Source organism: Excalfactoria chinensis, chromosome 17 (genome assembly GCF_039878825.1).
Source record: "Excalfactoria chinensis isolate bCotChi1 chromosome 17, bCotChi1.hap2, whole genome shotgun sequence".
In the NCBI taxonomy this organism is placed as follows: domain Eukaryota; kingdom Metazoa; phylum Chordata; class Aves; order Galliformes; family Phasianidae; genus Excalfactoria; species Excalfactoria chinensis.
In genome coordinates this window covers 661,391-683,458 of record NC_092841.1, presented here as the reverse complement: position 1 = coordinate 683,458, position 22,068 = coordinate 661,391, and the positions used below count along the sequence as shown (strand labels likewise).

Sequence of the window (22,068 nt, the reverse complement as noted above, 5' to 3'; positions counted from 1 at the left end):
GGAACAGGAACCTTCCAAAACAACCTCGATGTGTCAGAACCACAGAATTTAATTAAGCTGACAGACTTCAATCTCCTCAAGCCTTTCTTGCTGTGTATCTCTAATGCAAGTCCTTCTCTGGCTCCATTGCCTGCCTTCCCTTCTCTTGACAAGATTGTCACCCTTCAAATGAAGGGTGAGAGCCAATGCCAGGATACTCCACCAGTCCCTAAGAACTGAGCTGTGGTACAGCCAACAGTCCCTGCCACAATGCTCTTGTTCTTCCCCCTCTCACCAAAACCTCAGTCCCATGGAGCCATTCTGACATTACAGGACAGCTCCATTCCCCAACACTGCATTCATCTCTGTGGGGTTGATGATGGGGTCCAGTTCTGCTCACTCATCCGGAAGGTTTCCATGTCCTCCACGGCCTCCAGGCACAGACACGCACCCCAGCACCCAGAGGCGGTAGAAATTACCCAGGAGTCGCTACTCTTAAACCTGGGCACTGCAGAGAGCAGTGAGTGCTCTCCCATGCATACAAGAAGCCTGCGAGGCCGTGAGCATCACTGCCCTCTCTCCAGGCTGTGGGTGCAGCCACCGGCCCTCCTCACAGGGACAAGAGGTCCTGAGCCACCTCAGCCACTCGATATCCCCAGAGGAAGGGCTGGAAGTCACGGATTTCTCCATCTCGTAACACATCTCCCCATTAATGTCTGACCTGACACAATGAAAATAACGAGGGCACAGTCGCATCCTAGTTTTATTACAACTGACCTGCAGGCAAAAGGATAGAACTATTACATAAACACTCTGATCCATGTAAAATATCTTAAATAGAGAAGGAAGTCCAACCAGGATACCGGATAAAATACTCTGAAGCTCTCTGAAGCAGTTGTGTTCCTGAGCTCCATTTTACAGACAATAAGGCAACATCCCTGCACATCAGCTTTGTGATCATTTTTATACATCTTTTTTTTTTTTCCTATGGTACAAGAAAAAAGAAATAAGCAGAGTACACAATGTACAGTTCTTACACTATTTTCACAGCTTCTGAACACTATACACGTCTTTTGTTTCTTATAAAGATACATGGCAATAAATGGTGCACCCTTTGTGGCTGAGATGGATGGATGTTAACCGCGTTCTTACAGCAGTGCCACCGCACAGCCCACGCCTGACTGCGACTGGTTACTGCTTTACCCACGCTCCGGGCGCTGCTCTGATTTCAGCAGAGCTGCCGGGCAGGGCCGCTCACCACTTTTTCAGCTGCTGGCATTGCTCAGCGCTGCCCCGCTGGCGCTGCAGGAGCGCTGCCCGCCGTGTTGGGGATGCTCAGCTTCAGCTGAGCGCAGCGGGAGACGCAGCGCTGTGTGCCCTCTGCTGGGTGCTCGCAAGCGTGGACCGGGTTCTCTGCTTCCCCAGCCGAGGAGCAGGACAGGGATGTGCCGTGATCCCGCCTGCAGCACCCAAGTGCGAAGCCCCATCCGGGCAAATCTGCACTACTGCTGCTGTGCGCACTGCTCTGCACAGCCATCCCTCTGCCAAAGCTTCCAGTGAGCTGCTCGTCCGGGCAAAGTCGTATCGAGTGCTGAAAAGTGGACAATTCAAGCTGGAAGTCACACAGCCTCCATTTGATCCCCAGCGTGCAACCAAATGTCTGAGAGCTGCAGCACTTTGGAGGGGAAAAAGTTTTCAGAAAAAAAAAAATTAAAAAAATCTCTGAAAATGATGCCAAATTTAGAAGATAAAATGGTGGCTGATCTACTTTGTGCTCAGCTGGTGGTCATGAGGTCACACCTTCACAGCATCACAGCTTGGCTTAGGCTGCAGGGGACCTTCAAGATCATCCAGTTTCAACCCCCGCCATGGGCTGGATGCCCCCCAGCTCAGGCTGCACGGGGCCCATCTGTGGCCTCAGCCACCTCCAGGGATGGGACACCCACAGCTCCGGGCAGCGCCGGTCCAACACCTCACCTGGTCAATTGAAAAGGCAGAAGGTGTTTGACATTCCCTCATCTCTGCTACCTTGTGAGGTTCTCAGCAAGGTTCACTGTAAAGTACAACGTAAGCTTCCCAGGTTAACAAGAGGTTACATAGACCCAAAAGGCAAACAAGGCTTCCAACCAACCAAGCAGAGCATCACATTTGCAGCAGCACAATGGGCACAGACTCAGTGTGGCAGGAGAACCATCCTGCACAACACTGAGAAGGAAATGCTGAGGTCTGGCCATGTTAGGAACACACCGCACTGGGATGTGGCAGTGCTGCTGGCTGTGCCGGGGGCAGGGAAATGGTGCCAGCAGCAGAGCTGGGGACAGTGAAGAGCATGAGAAACATTGACTGGGAATCGCAGACGTTCATTTCCGGCTCATGAAAACAGCCGCAGACTTTGTGAACGGCACTTGTCGAAGTCAAAGCAAAGCCAGCCGGTGGTGAGCGCTGTGCAGCCATAAATCAGGTCACAAGCAGGTTAAATTCAATCTAGTAGTTTAATAATTCTTCAGATCAAAGGTCTTATCTTACCAGGTAACAATTTACAGGACGCCTAGTTAAGAGTGAAGAGTGGCTGGCTTGGTAAAAGGAGAAAGAATACATGATGTCCCATCTCTGAATAGTTTAATGTTAGCCTCTTTCAACGCGACATATTTTTGGTAAAGACATATTCACTATATTTAACAGGATCTCTCTCTTAACAGGAAGTTCAGCTGAGCACACTGTCCCCAGAAAGTACGCTGCGACTGTAAAGCAACAGAATTTCATAGCGGTAAATCTATTGCACTTTGTGAAGAATAAAATTCTCCTTTGCCTTTCTGGCTCCAGAAGGCAAAGCATCTCGTTGGTTAAGCAAGTTCTTCTCCCTCCAGGCAAAGTCTCTTAATGTTCAGACAGACAACGCCTAACTTTCGTTTGTTTGTTTTTTATTATTACTTGAAACAACAATTGGAAGAATTTGAGAGAAAAATCTTTCCAGTAGCTGCTGAGGAGTCTCCAAGTTTTGAGTCTAGAAATGAATTTCAGGTGCTATCCAATCACGGTCAACAAATAAATGTACTTATTTCCACATTTCATGAATATGTCCACAAAAGAGCAGATGAGGTCTCTCTTTGACCAACACTAACACTGTGTGATCAGGTATTACAGGGATGCACTTTATATGTGACAACAGTATACAGACAGGATGGAAATAACACCAATATTATTGCACATGGTGTCTGGGCGAGCATTAAAAACACTGCAATATGTGATGAAAATTCTTTACAGCTTGTTTTCTCTCAGCCCTTTTTCTAGAGTTTGACGTAGCAGCAATATCAATCGACATACATTGGAGAGCTGGGAGTTGCTGGCATTTGATCCAGGATTTTACAGACATAGCATGCAACATCCACTGTGCGCTCCTCATACATCAGAATGAAGGGATGTTTCTGGAATCAGAGAGAGAAACAAGCAGGTTACTACACTCGACTGTCAGGATGGATGCCCCAGATATAAGCACAGCATATAGATTTGCCTGATGCAAGAACCCAGTGCTTGGGTGCAGGACACCAGGACAGGGTCTGGTCCGAACTATCCTTATCTTAAACATGTAGTGAAGAGGTGGGGTGAGACTCCATGGGAGACACACTGAAATACTTGTATTAAATACTTCATCATCGGCCTTTTCAGCAATGAGGAGACATAAACAACAGGAAGACATGACCTGGGAGGACGAACAGGAGGTGAGGATCCCAAACCAGTTCTCCTGAACTCTGATCATCAGGTTTGCGCAGCAGGTCGTACTGCCTGGCTCTAACTGACAGCAGCTGGGAAATAATGACATGGTGACTCTGTGGGCCAGGACACCAGGCAAACTCCCTTCCTACAATGTCAACACCATCAGGCACCCAGGACACGTTTCCCCCATTCTCTGAAGGGGTGGCTTCCCAATGCACACAGCTCCATGAAAATACATGGCTGCCAAATGTGATGTATCCAACCCCAAAGACCAGCCAACCTCCTTGCTTCACAGCATGGCTCATACATTGGAGGTGTGACAGCATCTGCCAGCAATCTGACTGGGCTTCTCAGCGCCCGTGCCAGGTTCTCAAGCTAAGGCAGAAGGTGCAGGGCACACCTGCAACTTGCAGGGCACATGCCTTACCCAAGCCTGCAAACTTCAGAGACCACATGGATCAGCTACGTCTGATTAGATGACCTACTTCAATACGGCACCTTCACTTAGCTCCTAGAAGTGGGTATTTATGAACAAACAATAATCTTGGCCATCATATGAGCCACACAAGCCTGATAGGGTGACAAGGAGGTGGTGCTTTCCGTTAGGCTGCAGAGCTGAATGCTCTGCTTCCATCAGCAGAAGAAGATACAGCCCTGCTCCATGCTGTGCACAGCCACAGCAGCTGGGCTCAGCAGGCATGCTCTGCACTCACCAGAAGCTCTTTGTACTTTGGCCTTTTGGACTCGTCCTTTGTAAGGCTAAAGAAAGCAGAAAGACAATTAGGAAAAGGTAGGGCTGAGGAAATGGTTACAGACATTAAACGTACATTTTACAGCACAAGACACTGAATCTACTGCTGTCATGGAGGAACTCAGAGCATCCCAAACCATTCAAGTCCAGGAATGTGGTTTCCTCTGAAAGTCACCCTTTCCAAGCTGTGAGTTATCACCAGACTCCCTCTCCATACAGGACCAGGTGCTAGCATGAGCACAGACCCCATAGTGATCAACAGACCCCACTAAGGATGGGCCTAAGAGAGCTGCAAGCTAAATCATACCACCCCCAGGGCAGTGGGCAGCCAGAGTTCTGACAACATTTTTAGTTATGGGGTCGAATTTTGGGTGGTCCTGCATGGAACAAGGAGCTGGACGCAATTATCCTAATGGCTCCTTCCAACCCGGCACATCCAGGGACCCCACAGTTCTACACTGCAGCCTTGCCATGCAGCTGCCATCTCCCCAGCATGGGGACAGCTCGCTGCCTGCTGGCCGGCAGCACAGGGCACAGCTGGGCTGTGGTGGGACAGCAGGAGGCAGCAAAGGCCACCAAAGGCCCCACAGCACTGGGGACACAGACACAGCGCTCCCCGTTGCTCCCTCCATTTTCTAGCATTAGCAGAAATAACCTTTTCTTGCAGATCTATCACAGCCAGCAGACAGCAACACTGCACTTCCATCATTTTTCCTGAGATTATTAAATGCATATTTGTGGGGTGATGCCCCAGGGATCAGTGTCATCACTCACCCACCAGCACAGTCTTACTAACTTACTAACACCGGTCTGTGCTTAACTAAAGGTTACCGAGATGTTTATTACAGCATTGCTATGATGACATCATAAATATTCCAGGCATAATCTGCCTATTTACAAAATTAAAGAAAAAACAGACTGAAAACTGCCCCCTGCTCAGTGTACTGCAATTGTTCCAGAGCAGCAGGCACTGGGAGCAGTGAATGGGAGGAAAATATAAATGGGCCAATGAGACACATTGGCCAAACACTGCTGTTCAGCACAGATGCCATGCAGGTTCCTCCCTTGGGTCACCTTGGAGCCACAACCAACAGCACAAACAGGCAGGAGAGCAGGCTCTTGGTTTGTAGCACTGTTACAACACTACGTCTCTACAGAGGAGTGTGTGGGAAATCATCTATTGCCTGTATTGTACATGGCAGGGGAAAGCAGCGCTGACTTTCTGATACATCGTTTTTCTGCACATAGTTTTTGTCTGAAAAATGAAAACCGTTTCCATGTTTCCTTTCCTGCAGTAACAAGCTCTTACTACAGACACCTGGAAAACAGAATCTGGATTCTGAACAGTTTTAATTCTGAACAATACAGTCCAAACCCCAAACCCTGTTCCACTTTAAATCTGAACCCTTCACTTCTCTATCGTACCGAAAATATTGAAACAAAATCTCTCACAAAGTAAAGAACTGTCTCTTGTTGAATCTTGCTGTGTCACAGAGCTTTGAGAAGGACTTCCCTGGCTCAGGATGTCCACCACCTACATAGACCCAGAACAGAAAGGCCCTGAAGGGGCACACAGGTCACGCTGATCTGTGCACGTCACTGCTATGTTAACAAAATTACTTTGATGAACTTTCACATTTTGATGGGAAAGTACTTAGAAAATTCATACTCAGCCCTTAGACTAAGCAGGACCATGCACAGGTGGCAGGCAGACTCCTGGAGACTTCTGCACAAGCTCTGCAAACACCCCATCCAAAGCTGACCAAACTGCACAGGCCCTTCCACCTCATAAAAGTATTTTGTGTCTCCATCTTCTCACACAGGACATGAAATCAATAGCCCAGCAAGCCACCTGCTGCAGGTCCTGAGAGCCAGCTGAGCAGAACCGTATCCAATCAGGCAGGAAGGCTCCTGGCTTGGCTATGCAAAAGGCAGGACTAGAATAGATCCTCAGCTCAAGCACAAGACAATACTACCAGGTGCCTCGGGCTTCTTCCTGAAGAAGGCAAGGCAATTGCAGGTCTGTTCCAAGGCTGTATAGTAATTAATAAACAGGCTGCACAAGCCAAGCAAATCTCCCACCACTGGTCTTGTGACTCTCAGACATTTTCACCTTATTTGTTCCCTGAAGAGCAGCTCCCAGAAGTCTGGGGTCCTTCAGACCCCATTCAGATGAAAGGCTCAAAAACTTCTCATCACCTTCCAAAGAAGAGAAATGTGAGAAGTCCTCAACCTCGTGTTGGTGCAGGAACATGGAACTCAGTGTCGGCACATGACTTGACAAATAATTTGCAACAACTAAAAAATCCAACTCCAAGTGCTTTGAGTAGGAAACACTTACCACAAGTTGACGAAGTTGATGAAACTTGGGGAGAATTCTCTTTCCTCTGAGTTACTCAGCTGTGGTGGGTCTCCTTTTACTACTTGTGTCAACTGGTCAAACACACTGTTCCATTTGGGGTAGGGGAATCGCCCTGTGGCCAGCTCATACTGCAAGATGAAAGCAACAGCAGGAGACAGGTTACACAGTGCCGAGTGCTTTCAGGGTAACAAAATCTCTACAATCTTTCAGGATAACAAAATCTCCCTCTTTAGGCCTGAGGGTCCCAAAGGAAAACTAAGATGAGATTCTCCATCCTACAGATAGTTCAGCTCAGAGGAGGAAAAGGAGTTTTGCTACCTACATCTGTGTCCTAACTTACCCAGCTAAGATTTAACCCAGATATGCTGAACTCTCATGCAGTCAATGTCTCCTACTGACTACAAAATCAACCAACAGTCTTTTTAAGATACTTCAAAAGTGGTAAAACAAAATCCTCCAGCCCCTTCCCAGACATCATAATAACCACAACAGAAAAGGGATCCTGAGAAAACAAGCATTTTAAAATGCCCGCAGGGAGGGCAGCCCATTGATAGAAGGTGCCGACCCCATCGCTTCTGATTTCTCTTCTACTTCACCACTCTGAGAATGGGAGAACTTCTCAAACAACTGGTGTTTGTATTTTGCAGTGTTGCGGTTAGTTAGAGATAAACTGAGAAACAGGCTTAACTGACAAGCTGCACAGCTGGAGCACTCCAGACACCAGGGCTGTGAGAGGCTCACTCACAAAGGCTGGATGCCTTTTCTGCACCGCCACGTTCACCATCACTCCTCACATCAGATTTTGAAGACAAAATTCATTTGCAATCCAGTACCTTTTCCCTGCTCATATCTCTGCCTCTGACTATAGCTGCAGCTAAGTATGTCCTCAGGGGTTCAGGCAAGCCATCTGCCTTGAACGGATTTATATTCCTTCTGAGCCTGGAGGTGCCCACTTCTATCACAAAATACAAATGCTTCACTGCAGCAGAGCCAGGCTTTGCTTCAAGCATATTTGACACCAACCAGCTCTGTCGCACTGCCAAGCGCTCTACGGATACCCAGCAGGGATCTGCCATGCAGCAGAGGGCCTAAGCCCTGCTCACTCACCAATGTAATCCCCAAGCTCCAGACGTCTGAGCGGACATCATAGCCTTGCCTGGATGCGCTGGGATCTATCCTTTCCGGCTGAAACAGAAGCAAGTACCATTCAAACACCATATAGGACAGAATGAGACACATCTGCAAACTTGGAAAAAATAAGTTCATCCCACCAGGATGACATTCAGCCCCAATAGAGAAACATGTGATGTCCCTGGAGGTGATCCAGAACTGCAGAGATGTGGCACTGAGGAACGTGGTTTGGTTGGCATTGTGGCGATGGGATGGTGGCTGGATGTGATCTCAGGGGTCTTTCCCAACTGTAACAACTTTATGATTCTGTGATGTCTTTGTGTTATCAGATCTTCAGATACCCAAAAGAACTTCCCTCAGAAAATGACAGCAAGTTGGATACGGGTAATCTGCACCCCAGAGTGACCTGTCCAGGGAGCAGGACTATCTCTATGCTTTGCATGTCATCTCTATGAGAATGCCTCTTTTATTAGAAATGTAATAATTAAAATGCCAGAAGAAACAGGATCACACTCTGATTTGACTGCAAACAATGATAGAGAGACCTGAATTCCAATTCAACACTAAATTATCAGTTGCAAGAAATACCAGGAAAGCCCTGATTGCTCTGTGAGCTACATTTCAATGAGATTTCACAACAGTTGCATACTGTGCCATGCAACCAACAGAATCCCTTGGTGCAATCTAAAGCTTGCAGTGGACCAACACGTGTGAGAAAACAAACAGGCCCCCACAGCACCTTCCTAGCCCCAGAGCCCAAGGCATTTTTGGCTGCTCTGTCCTGCTGCTAGTTTTTCTCTTTGCCACCCTCTGCTTGCACAGAGCTGCCTCAATTGTGCTGCCAAACCTCTTCCTTTCCCTCACTCAGCAGGATCTTCTCTAACAAGGGCACACACTGAGGTCACCAATCAAACAATCAAACATAACCACATTTTCAGCAAGCTTGACTGACTCTACGTGTCTTTGTTACCTTCCTGTTTCCATAATGTTGTTAGATGGCAAATCACCTTCCCAGTGCCATCGGTGTCTTTTCTCACGCTCTCTCCCAGTTACAGTACCTACTTTGAAACAGGCTCGGTTCAAATGCCCTGAATGCTGCCCTTTAGGGTCACAGAATCATTAAGGCTGCGAAAGACCACTAAGACCATCTAGTCCAACCATCAACCCACCCCCACCAGGCCTACCAGACCAATTATGGACTTCCTAAATAAACATGGGGCTTGTTGGGTTAACAGGTAGCGGCAGCAGGAAGGGAAAACACAATCCAATATTCTCTCATGGTTTCAAGATGCTGGAATGGTCTTCTTGGATGGATCAAACAGTAAAAAAGAAAATGGCTTAATGGGCAATACTAGTGGTAGGTGGACAGCTGGACTAGATGATCTTAGAGGTCTTCCCCAACTTTCATGATTCTGTGATTCTATTATTCTTTCCTGATCTCACAGGTCTGTATCCTGCCTGGATAAGTGCAGTCTTTTCATATTGGCTTCTCCATTTAAACAGACCGCTGAATCAGCTGATAAGGAATTAATAGCTAACATAAACCCTTCCTTTTACAGACGGAAAACAGAAATGTAAAGACAACTTCTCCAACATTTTGAACCTGAGACAGCAAGGAAAGCATCCCAAAACAGTAGAAGGGGGGAGGATTTAAACAGAAAGTGTGCTCTGAGATCCTGCTACTCATTGATTTGAGGGGAAGAAGGATTGATAACCAGTGACCAGTCAGGATTTGGATGCTCTTGGATACCTCAGGAAGCTACTGGAGATTTCAGCCAGAAGTAAAACATCTCAAGGAGGAGCCAGTGAGTGCACTGGCTCACACTCAGGCTAGAGAACAAGAGGAACTCATACTTCTACTCTCCTCAGAAGTAATAGGCCCAACCAATCCAAAGTGCTCTCAGCATATTTCCATCAGCAGTCCAAAATGGAAATGGAAAATGCCAGCACGACAGAGGATAGAAGAATACGGCATCAACAACAAGCAATACAGAACCTTCTGCCATGGGAAGAGTTTCTGGTGACTCTCCCATAAATCTCTCACAGACAGTGCTGTGCCTTCCCAGTCCATTCTCAATGTCATACTGTAGCTGCAACACCCCCCACAGCCTTGTCTGCCCACAGCTCCCACACAGCCCTCTCTGGCAGGCCTGGTCTCAGTAGACACACAAGAACAGCCTGACTCCATCAGGTATGAGCAACCAAGTCCCAGCCCAATGGCACGCCAGGGTACAGCACTGCTGGGACTATGGCCCCATGACACCACTGCTTTCTCTCTATGCAAAGCTCTCACTACCTTTATCCCTTCTGCCAGACCCTGGGAGCATCCTGCTGCTATCTGGGTTCCAGGAGCAGGCAGGAAGACAGGCTGTCCAGAAAATGATCTCTGAGATCCCTTCCAGCCTGAGCCATTCCACGATTCTGTTCTATGATTTTTAAGTCTGAAGTACCCACATGGGGCAGCCTGCTACCACGACCACACAAAGCATGACAGAGCAGCAGGGACTTGGCTCTACACAGCCATGGCACAGCTAAAGTCAAAGCACAATGGACCAAAATAAATCCCCTGTAAATACAGAGCAAAAAATCCTGGGAATTTTCCATGTGGAGGACATGGGAATAATTAGCACCAGGGGAGAGTCAGTGTGTCACACTCAGGGACCTGGGATGAGAACTGCAGACAAACCCCAGCTCTTGCTGGATGCCTTTCTAATGCCAACTGCAAGCAAGGGACAGAGATCAGCCCCTGGATGTGCTGCTGACTGTGTGAAGAGGCAGGGCACGAATGCACCACAGGGACAGCCTGACACAGGGCTTCCCTCCACTTAGTGCTTGCATGGCACTAAACTGTACTTAATACATCCTTACTTGCTACTTACACCAACGCGTCCCCAAAGTAAAAGACAATAAAAAGGTTGCAAGGAGTGAAGAACTACCAAAAAGCAATCTGTGCAATCCAAAACACAGAACAGAACTGACAGGATATAAACGCTCCCTCCCCTTCCACCACAGAAACAGATGGATGTGAGCTGAGGCTGCCAGCCTCCTCTGCAGCCCACCCCCCCCTCACACACAGCAGCAGGCCATGAGAAACACTGGATGTGAAGCCCAGGGACTGCCCTGCCTTTGGTGATCATGGAGAGAAGGTAAAGCCCTCCACATCTGGAGGCTGCATTGTGCAGGCTGTCAGAGCTGTCTGTGCCCAATTCTGCTGCACAGCATACAGTGAGCTACAAGCCAGGCAGCCGGAGCTAATAGACCTCCACAGTTCCAACAGCAATTGCATATGAGTCTTGCATGCAAGAGACAGCTCCCCAGCACACTCTTCTGCTGCTTTGTTAACCGACAGATCAAATATGTATGGTTTAGGCAGCACTCCAGGCAAAAGTGCTGTTTTCCCAGCAGTGATAACCCCATTAGCACGGCTTTCTCACTGTCAGGGTTGTACCCTGTGAGGGCTCAGTGCTCACAGGGAACCCTGTGTCACCATGCAAAGCCACAGCAGCCACAGGGCAGCAGCTCTGAACGGCTGCCCGCAGGGTTGTGCAATAGCAATGGAAACCATCTTTAGAACCGTAAATAAACAGTTTGGGAAATTCTTCTGCTGTTCAGTAAAGGAAAATGCTGCCACTCCCTTTTCATGTTGCTGTATTTCTCGAGAATATCCCTGCGGCAAAGAGCAACTTGTTCCTCCTTCAGGGCTCTCCCTGCATGGGCCTCACACAGACGGAGTCGGAGCGATGGCCATTCTCAGTGAGAGGCTGGGCAGGCAGGGAAGCAGTGCGCAGAGCAGGGCAGCAAAGGAGCACTTCCTTCTCCAGAGTGCCAGGATGCAAGTCTCACCTGCTTGTCAACACCTCCAAATGTTTTATTCCTGTCCACAAGGGAGTTCCTTCCCTTACCTCTCCCCAGGCTGGGCTCACCCTATAACCATAGGAGGGGCCTCCTATGTCCCTAGGGGATGCTCACCCCTGCTCACCACCTCCTAGAGAAGGGAAAGCCCTGCTGTGTGAGGTGTCTGTGATCAGAGCCCTCCCTGATGCCTTCTGAGCACAGCCAGGCGCCAAGATGCAGCCCTGACACAGAGACACAAAGCAGCACCCAGCTGCTCCTGCTGGTGCTGCTCTGCAGGATGACTTGGGACTCTCTCTGAGGTGACACCGAATGGTGCTACTGGCTGCTAAGAGCTGAGGTGGCTAATTTCATTTGGATCTCAATCCAGGAAGCACAATAAGCTTCCTGGCTCTCCTCACAGGCGCATGAGGGCTCACAGAAGGTGACCTCGGTGCTGCACAAGCCTTGCTCTGAGAACACAGATGTGAGTCATCCACATAAGCAATGAGACAACTCAACCCAATTTTTCTCAGGTTATACCCCTCCTGCCCAGTGCCAGGAGACTGATGAAAAAGTGATGAACCCTTGGTTTTCTCCGGTCTGTATCGCAAAGCCAATCGCTACAGGGATCACAGAGTCACAGAATGGCTTTGTTTGCAAGAGACCTTAAAGATCACCAACTTCCAGCACCCAGCCATGGGCAGGGTTGTCAGCCACCAGCTCAAGCTGCCCAGGATCCCACCTAACTTGGCTTTGAGTGCCCCCAGGGATGGGGCACCCACACTTCTGGCAGCCTGTGCCTCACCGCCCTGCAGGACCTGCAGCATCTCACACAGCAGCCCATCCTGGCTGCAGGAGGAGATTATGCTCCTCGGCCAAAGTGTGACATAGCAGAGCAAAGGCAAAATGGTGTGATGGGTGGAACAGCTGGGAGGGAAGCAGAGAACACAGATTATTCTTTCTTGCTGGGGGTCATGGACAAGCAGCTTCTTCCTGCTTCTCAATTTATTATCTCTAGGATAGAAGGAGAAGCACTGGGTTCTGTGTAAGCCTTTTCTACACCTATGGACGAAAAACGCTATACAGGAGGTAACAGCTTTATCACTGCAAAGACTGCAAGCAAAATATTCATCCACGCTTTAACTTCTTAATTCAGACATTCCTTCCCAAATCCCCTCTGTTCTTTGATTTCCTGTTCCTGCCCTCTCCCAGGTCAGCCACGAAGCCTGTGGCTGCACAGAGATTATCAGCAGAGATGGTGTTTCTAGAGAATGGCCTTTCCTCCCCTCCTGCTTCCTTAAAGTATTTACTCCAAGAGAACGTTTCATTTCAAAACTTCTCCAGCAGCATTTTCCGGGTGGAGATGCTGTTTTCCAATTGCAGGGGATCGCCATCTCCTGCCACTGCCATTTCTAACAGTTACGCAATCTCAGTAGCAGGAAGATCCCAGGACACAGGACAGGCAGCCAGGGGACTCTCACTGGGCAGAGCAAGACTGGGAGGAAGGTTTATGAAGCCAACGGGATCCAATTGGGGTTGACACCATATATCCTTTGTGACCTTAATCACCTTGTTAAAAATGGTAAATGTGTTCTGAATCACCTGGACTGTGACTGAAGAAGCACCAATAATTTGCACTAGCAAAAAGCTTCATTGAGCGTGTTCATGAGTTTAACTTTCTTATGTTCTAAGGAAGACCTATTCAGTGCAAAGGACAGCATTTATAGTGGGACCTCAAAGGTGCTTTGCGTTGGTCTACAGCTAATACCCACCAAATACAAAGTTCATGTTGTTAAATTGTGTGTACTATGAAAATACAGCTGTGTGATATATAAGTGTTCCTGAGGAACAAGTGTGATTTGAGCTGCTTGGTAAGCTGGGTTCTGACTGCATGATGACTCATCCAAACAGAAGAGAAAAAGCAGCGCTCAGGGGTGACAGACAGCATCCTAGAAAAGGACAGGGGAGTGTGAAATCCCAGAGAAGCACCGTCACTAGAGGTGTGCAGCTGGGCAATGCTCTACTTACACTGTCCACTGCTGGGTTCAATGTTGGAGTCTATGTTTGTAAAAGGATGCTGAAAACCAGGAGGGAGTACAACTACAACACAGACACAGGACACAATCCAATCTGTCTCAAGACCATAAAGAGCTCAGTCTCTTAATCCCCTCAAAGAACAGCTTAAGAGGTGACTTCCTCGGTCAGAAAGTACCTGCTGGGGAGAGAGGCTGTGGCAAGGAAAGGACTTCTTAATTCTGCAAACAAAGTAGAAACAAGAGGCCACAGTCATCCGTGGCTTCCAAGAAACTTCACTGGGTTAGCAGGGTTGAGCTCTGGAGAGGCAGCAGTTTTGGAGGGCTGGAAGGTGCTGTTTCATAGTATCATAGTATCGTGCGAGTTGGAAGGGACCTTAGAGATCATCGAGTCCAACTCCAGTTTCAGCACTGCTAAGAAGTAATTTCATCGCAGAACATCACCGATGGCTGCAATTTTGGTATGGATGCTCTTGAAGTCCTTCAAGTAATTATGAAAGACTGAAACGCAGGGAACCCGGTTATGTTTTTCCACAGTATTACTCTGTAACCAGAGAACGAGCTTTCAAAATACGCAGGATAAAAAGGAGTCCAACAAAAAACAATGTAATGGGAAGATTTCTGATCCTTAGGAACTGTTTAATGCAGCAGAAAGTGGAACCAAGAGATGGTGTTTGGAGATGAAGTTACAGCCACTCCTCAAACCCAGGTGAAACCCAGGAATGATGTGCAGTGTATTCGAACTTTCAGACAGCACTGAAAGTCACAGCCATGCAGGGCATTACTGCTCTCAGCAATGGGTCGTCACCACGGTCCTCCTGCAGCAGGACACCTACCCGGCCTCAAACACATGAGCAACTGGAGCTAAGCAGCTCAAAGACAACAACAGCTGCAGAGCTGTGGACCTGGGAGCTGTGTGACCCTTCCCTTCTCCCTTTGCTGCCTCTCCCCACAGCAAAACCTGCCCAGAGGAGCTGTACCTGTACCCCTCTGCAGCATGGACACACTCAGTGCCGCAGTGCCGCTGCTTGGCACAGGCTCTGCCCTGCGTGATGTAAGGAGCTAAGTTTGGACAGCAGAAGTCCCACTTTGAGCAAACCTCATGGATGATTTTAGCTTATGAATGAGTAAGCAGAGGCATGTTCTCAGCTGAAACTGCTGAAGCACGTGGGTGACATCAGCAGCACACGAGAGGGGAGGACTGTGCTCAGAGCTCCAGCATTGCCCACACAGCACACAGGGATGGTGCTGCACGTCTCACTGCTTCCCTTCAAATCTGTTTCCTCAGTCATGAAATAATGGCTGCAAGCCAAGCTTCAGATTCAAAAGTAAAAAAAAAAAATGAAAAGGAAAGACAAATAAGAAATCCAACACACAGCTCAGACCAGGAGAATCCAAGAGGATCTCAGCTGCAAAACGTCAAACCAGCAGGCTGCCTGTTCAGCTAAATGAATGACCAAGCCCAGTGAAAATCTGGGCATTGTCAGGAATGTGAAGCTAAACCCAGGCTTCTGCCCGTGCCACCCCAGCCCCGCAGCCCTGCTCCCACACCAACAAAGAGACCACAGAGCCGCACAGTCAGTTCCTGCTGCCCATCTCAGGAATTCCTCCTTTTCTGCACATGGCCAAGCTGTGTGTGAGCTGTTTGCAAGTGGAGATGCAGCCCCCTTGTCCACAGAGGTAGCAATGCCACCTCAGCCAAGGAAGAGCAGCACATGGTGTCTGTGCCTGGCTGCAGCAGGCAGCTCTGGGCAGCCTGTCAGAAGAACCCAAGGACCACTGTAACTCTGTTCCAAGAGAGGTCCCAAAGGAATGGGACAGGGCAGGACACCTGAGTGTGGATCCCACATCCATAGCCCAGCTGCTTCCAGCTTGGCCTCACACCACTCCTCTCTGATGCAGAAACTGGGATCCCTTGGGCATTAAAAAGGTGAAAAGATGTTAATGCCGCAGACTGTCACCTTCAGCATGGCACCTGACCAGCCCAGAAGCTGTGGCAGGAGACAAGGCAGGGCTTGATAAGGGAGGCAGGGCCACGTGCCAGAACCCTGGGCACTGCTGCCCCAGGCACACAGCTGTCAGATGGGACAAGAAGGGCTGACATTGCAGTGCAATGAAGCTGACTGAGTGCTGCTCCACAATGACAGGGCAACCAGGTTCTGCTCCCCCACACAGCCCCGCTCACACCCCTCTTTTGTGCCACTGTTCAGGTTCTGCACCTTCTTGACAAGCCAACTGCATAAAAATGCCATCTCCTCTTGGGAAGGCCTGTTGTTTTACTGCTGATCTTCAAACTGGTTCTCCATGGCAGCTGGCAGGCTCAAGTCAGCATGATCACCGTGCAAAACCTCACCTAGAGCAAATCCACAGTGCTGGCAGCAAAATGAGTCTCAGGAGGGCTCAGCATCATGCTGCCCACAAAAACTGGGAACCGGCTATCCTGGGATGACAGGGGTCTCCAGCCTTTCCTTTCTTTCTTTCAGAGAACACAAGGCATATTTATGCCTTATTTCAATGTAATGACCACATGGAAATTCAAAGTCAAAAGCAAAACAACTTTTCCCAACTGGCAGCTCCAAGGCTGACATGCTGCGTTCTGTGACAGCTCCAGTTATTTTGGTTCAAACACAAGGCACCTGCTTAGCAGCTGGAAGTGGCTCCTGCTGCCCAATCAGCCTGCTCCCAGTCAAACTGGAAGAGGTCCAATGTTATTGTTATCAATGGCTATTTGGGGATCTGGCTCCAGTGAACACAGTGCTATCAGGTTCCTCTGATGGGCAACTGCTCATGCTACAAGAATTACTGCAAGCAGCAAAGGCCGAGCAGGCAACATGCTCTCATCATCACAGAGCATCATCCAGCAGCTCTCATCAGATCTACCCAGGCTGAGTGCAGGTACACTGTGGAAGCCAAGCCAGTGGCCCTCACCTATTTCACATGGAAGCCAATTATTTACCTTTCCAAAGGAGTGCAACGGGCCTGACTCATTTCCAGGTAAATTCAGCATCACTACAGCATCAGCCTTTGCTGCCACAGAGGAGCTGGCAGTTGTGTCTACTTGCTGGGGACATCTCCCTGTTTTCCAGGCTTCCCAGTACATGGGAATGCACATGGACTTGGACAGGAGTCACCGAGTCGGAGAGAAGGGAAGAGGCCAGCAGTCTCCCACACCAGTTGCCAGCTGCTGGCTCATCCCACAAACCATTTAATGTGCCAAGGCTCTTACAAACCCAACTGGAACATTTTTCTCACTTAAAAATCCAGCCCACTCTGGAATTGGTGATAGAAGTGCAAAAAGAACACGGTGCGTAAGGACAGGGAGGGAAATCAAGAAGTACACTCACCCAAGAGGCAAGGAAATGAAGAAGCACAGCTATTCACAAACACACCAATAATCATCATGCAGTAATTAAACCAACAGTCTGAGCAAAGCTGACTGTCTACCCACAGTTTGAAGCAAAAGCAGAAATACGAATTCTCTCAACCTGTAGGGGACAGGGGATGAGCAAGACTTCTATATACAGAAGTGATGCATAACTCAGATGATAGAGGAAAGTCAACAGTATTCCTAACTCCGCCGAGTGCTCTAATCAGAACTGCTGGACAGGGCAGCAGGCAGCCGGGGAGCACGGTACTGCAGACCCTGTCCCAGCTCCATCCCACCCTGGGACCCTCTGCTTCAGCCCAAAGCATCCTAAACCCCATCAACACAACAGAAGTAGCTCCAACTGGTTCTCTTCCCCGCAAGGATTTCCAGACACTTGCCAAAAGAGCTCAGAGGGGAAGACATGCCCCTAACTCTCTCCAGAACACCCAGGTCTTTAAACAAAACACCTCATTTCGCCAAGTGAGGTGGTTCTAGAACTTGCACACACTGTTTTACCACAACAGTGGTCTCCATAAACAGATTTCATCAATTCCAGGCAGCTCACTTTGCTAGTCAACAGAGAAGTTCAAGTGCTCAGAAACTCAGGCTCTGTATTCTCACAGATCAGAGTCACGGCAAACAGGTTTTCCTGGGATAAATCCATGTGAGAGCAGTTAGCTAAACCAGATGGGAACTATATTTTCAAAGGGAGAGATTATCCTTTTTTTTCTTGAACCTCAGTAGGTAAGATGGTTCAGAAGATACAGTGTTTTTCAGCATATTGAGGTACAAGGAGCTAAAGTGCCACTGTAATTAGTTACATTTACACCAGCAGCCAAACAGCTCAGTCACAAGCCACTCCTCAAACTCAGGTGAAACCCAGGAATGCTTTTTCAAAGCAGCCTGATGTGCTGTGTAACCAAACCCCCAGGCAGCGCTGAAAGTCACAACCACGGTGTTTATCACAGGGAGTAGGAGACAAAGAACCAAGCAGGACAGCCATAGCAGAGAGCAAGCGACTTCCACGCAGCTGCTACCACTGCTCTCCAGAATTACGTTCTCTTGGAATTAAGTTACGGGACACTTTGGGAATAAAGTGGTTTCCAAACATCACTGTAATTGTGAAAGGAGTGGATAAAAAATTGGTTGGATGGTTGTAGCCAGAGGGTTGTTGTCAATGGCCCTGTGTCCAAGTGGGAGCAGTGCTCTTCAGCATCCTTATCAACAACATAGACAGTGGGACTGAGTGCACTCCCAGCAAGTTTGCTGATGACACCAAGCTGAGTGGTGCAGTTGATACAGTAGAAAGAAGAGATGCCATCCAGAGGGATATGGACAAGCTTGAAAATATGAGAATTTAATGAGGTTTAATAAGGCCAAGTGTAAGGTGCTGCACTTGAGCAGAGGTAGTCCTACGTATGAGTACGGACTGGGAGAAGAACTCATTGAGAGCAGCCCTGTGGAAGACTTGGTGGTCTTGATGGACAAAAAAGCTGCACATGAGCCAGTAGTGTGTTCCTGCACCCAGGTGGCCAACAGTACCCTGGGCTGCATCAACAGAGTCAGTGGGCAGGAAGGGGACTGTCCCCTGTTACTAACAGTGCTTATTATAGAGTTCAGTTTTTTCTGGGAAGGGTGTGCTTATCCCACAAGAAGCAAGCAGGCACTTCGGGCAGATACTCTGAGCCAGGCCTAATGAAAGGGGTCAGGGATCTGCACAGCCCACGGGCACCCAGCACCAAGCTCAGCCCCACTCACCGCCATGTATGGCCGGCACCCTGCATCTCGTGTTTTGGCAATGGAGTCCACCAGCTGTCCACTAATGCCGAAGTCACAGAGTTTAATATTTCCATTTCTGTCCAGAAGAATATTGGAAGGTTTGATATCTGTAAGAGGAAGAAGTTTAAACTGTTAAGTCTCAGCCAGAGGGCTCAATTTCCCCAAGAGCAGCACCAACAGTGACTGCCGCACACAGCCCCCAGGCACAGAGTGCTTGTGGCCACTGAGGGTGTAACCAGCAGCAACAGGAGATGGAGTGAGCCACCCAACGACCGTGAAAGCCCACTACAACAGTCCAACCTCTGCTTGGTATGAAAAACGTGGATCAGAGGGGCAAGGAAACAGCCACCAACCCCTGAGGTCACACTGCAGAACTTGTACTGCTCCCCATGCTCCCATCTGTGGCAGGGCCTCTGCTATTTACACTGTGATTTGATGCAAAGCTTGCTTCAAATTCTTGCCATTAGTTTTGTAGGCAAGAAGAAGAAAATACATGAACTTACCTCTGTGAATGATTTTCAAGTTTTCTTTTAAGTGGTTTAGTGCTTTCACAGTCTAGGAAAAAATACAGATGAAAAGTAAGCAGATATCATGAAATTCCTGTGATTATTCAACTTCTGGAGTTCCAAGAGCAGGGGAGAAAAACATTAAATCCATATGGTATAAATGCTGCAGATAAACTACATAATTAAAATGTTTTCCTCACAATTTTTCCTGCAAAAAGAAGGTGATACTAAAAGAGGGCAAGTAACTTTGAGAGATCACACTTCAAGAGAGGAAAGCAAGAGACGAAGTTAAGTAATTTCTCACATTAGTTAACTAGGTAAGAACTTATTTCCAGCGCTGTGCTGCACCTTTTCCATAAGAAACAAATGCCCTATTCTGTCTGCTGTTGCCATTCCCTTGCCTGAGCAGCAGCTCCTCAACTCAGTGCTGTGAGGAGCTGCCGAGGACACTGTTGCAATTTACTCATTCACCACCAAGTGGAAGAGACTCCAAAAGCCTGATACGAAAAAAAAAAAGGTTTAAAGTTTTGATAGAACAGTGAAACTGATGGGCAGAAGACTGCCTTAATGACAAAGGCACAAAGGTGCTGGTGTTCTGCAGGTAAGCTCTCTGAAGGTGTATACCTGCGGGCAAAAAGCCTCAAAAGCCTGTTCTTTCCTTCTTACATTTCCTGGTGCAGACGCTCCCTCCTGCTCACATAATCCTGTGTCCAAGAGTTCAGGTAATGAGAAGCTCTGGCAAGCTCTGCTGAGCCCAACCGGGGCAGCTGCAGTACTGTCCCTCCCCACTGCCTCCTTCTGCCCTCCCATTGCAGGCTCCGCTTGCTAGCTGAAGCCACCACATCCCACTGAAGAGCAAACCACCGATTGGTTTCTAGGCAGGTGGAGGAATGAGAGTGGATGATCTTCTTGGACCCTGCCAGAATCTCCTGCTCCCAGACTCCAGCCCAGAGCTCTTCAGCTCAGGGTAACAGAGCACTGGCATGAAATCAAGGGTGATCTGGTGAAACACATCAGGTTGCAGCACAGGTCTTGCTTCAGCCAGTAATACATTTAGCTGGTCAGTAGGATGATGATGCATCCCATAAGCAGCAGAACAGCCATCAGCCATCGTAGACTGGATTTTCAGTCTTCATTTTCATCACCTTATAATCTAAGAGCGTGCAAGCCATCAAGGCAGACTGCTGGCTTCTAAGAAGTGACTGAAGGTGCGGGTAGGCACAGTATTTCACAAAGATGCCTTCTGGAAGGGTAAGGATAATGGCTTTCTCCCATAACCTGACCCTCAGCAGAATTGGCCTGTAGTTTTCCAATGGTCATGGGTAGCAACTTGATGGGAACAACAACTCTGACAAAGCATGACATCAACTTACTGTAAATCTTACAGGGAGGCAGTTTGTTTGTGCTTTGTCACAACATGTCACTCACATTTTCTCATCACTCCCAAATTTGACTACTGCAGCCCTTCACCATTTACAGGCCTCACTGAAATCAAAGGTCCAGACTATCCTGCAGAAACCCAATGGGCCCAACAGAGTTTTCTGGGCAGCAGCAGAACAGAGAACTCAGGATACTTTGCAACACTCCTTCCTCCACAGTCCAAACCCAAAAGCCTGTTTCGCAGAGCCAGTGCTTACCCTCTTGTTTAGACAACCAAGGGTTCATTCGGCCAGGGTCAAAGTTACAGACCCCCAGGACCCGATTCTCCACTATGTAATATGTTACAGGAAAACTAGAATATATTCAAGGTCCATTAAAACAGTGACACAATATAACAGCAGCAGCTGTAATGCATGCAGACCAAACAGCTTTCTTACACATCAAGTAGGAGACCTGAATTTTTCAAACTAGCTTCAAAAAACACGCACACACACACACAAAAAAAGCTTAACAAAATACTCACAGCTAAAGTGATTTTGCCTAGGATTTCTTCTGGAATAACATCATCTAATACACTATATACATATTTGTAAAACTTATCAAACGAGGTAGACATGAGCTCCATACAGATCCAACAGTCACCCTGGAAAAAGAAAAGAATCTTTGTTACCATCAAGCTTAAATGAGAAACAAAAAGCCAGAGAGCATTATGATATCCCTCGAATCCAATGAAACACATCAACAGCAACGTGCAATTGACAGGAAGGAAGAATTCCATCCTGATTAATTTCAGTCATTTGATCAGCAGCAAGCCTGAAACAGTCATAGAGAATAATGGAGAAATCGCCCCTATTATCCACTTCCCCTCACTCCATTTATCAGCAGAGAAATCTAATTGACAAGATCAGACTTGACATTGCATATCAGCTGCCTGAGAATAGATGAACTGATGCCTCAAAAACTGTCTGGCTCCCAAGGAGGCTGATGGCACAGTGAGACACAGCCATGCGTGCCAAGACTACAAAAATGCCCTGCAGTTTATGTCAACTCTGCATAGGCCAGAGCACATTTCATTTGGAGATATAACCTAAGCAGGAGAAAATGAAATCCAGGAGGACAGGGAGTTTTGTTAACTTGCATTTAACAGTTAATTTAAATGCAGAAAACTGTTAAGGCACATCTCTGCTAAATGAAAAGGGCGGTGGGACACTGGCACAGGATGCCCAGAGAGG

The 22,068-nt window shown here is 48.1% G+C and overlaps 1 protein-coding gene across 4 annotated transcripts in view; it reads right to left on the bottom strand.

Annotated features, from left to right (window-relative positions):
- Positions 1 to 724: 724 nt before the first annotated feature.
- MAP2K4 (mitogen-activated protein kinase kinase 4) overlaps positions 725 to 22,068 on the bottom strand; it is an 86,301-nt gene continuing 64,957 nt past the window's right edge. For all 4 annotated transcript variants that reach the window (XM_072351635.1, XM_072351637.1, XM_072351636.1 and 1 more), the window contains 7 exons: positions 21,360 to 21,479; positions 19,454 to 19,505; positions 18,930 to 19,057; positions 7,914 to 7,991; positions 6,786 to 6,934; positions 4,407 to 4,452; positions 725 to 3,404 (listed from right to left, as the gene is read on the bottom strand). In XM_072351635.1, coding sequence (XP_072207736.1) covers positions 3,291 to 3,404; positions 4,407 to 4,452; positions 6,786 to 6,934; positions 7,914 to 7,991; positions 18,930 to 19,057; positions 19,454 to 19,505; positions 21,360 to 21,479 — 687 coding nt within the window. In that variant the 3' untranslated portion in view covers positions 725 to 3,290. The remainder of the gene's footprint in view (positions 3,405 to 4,406; positions 4,453 to 6,785; positions 6,935 to 7,913; positions 7,992 to 18,929; positions 19,058 to 19,453; positions 19,506 to 21,359; positions 21,480 to 22,068) is intronic.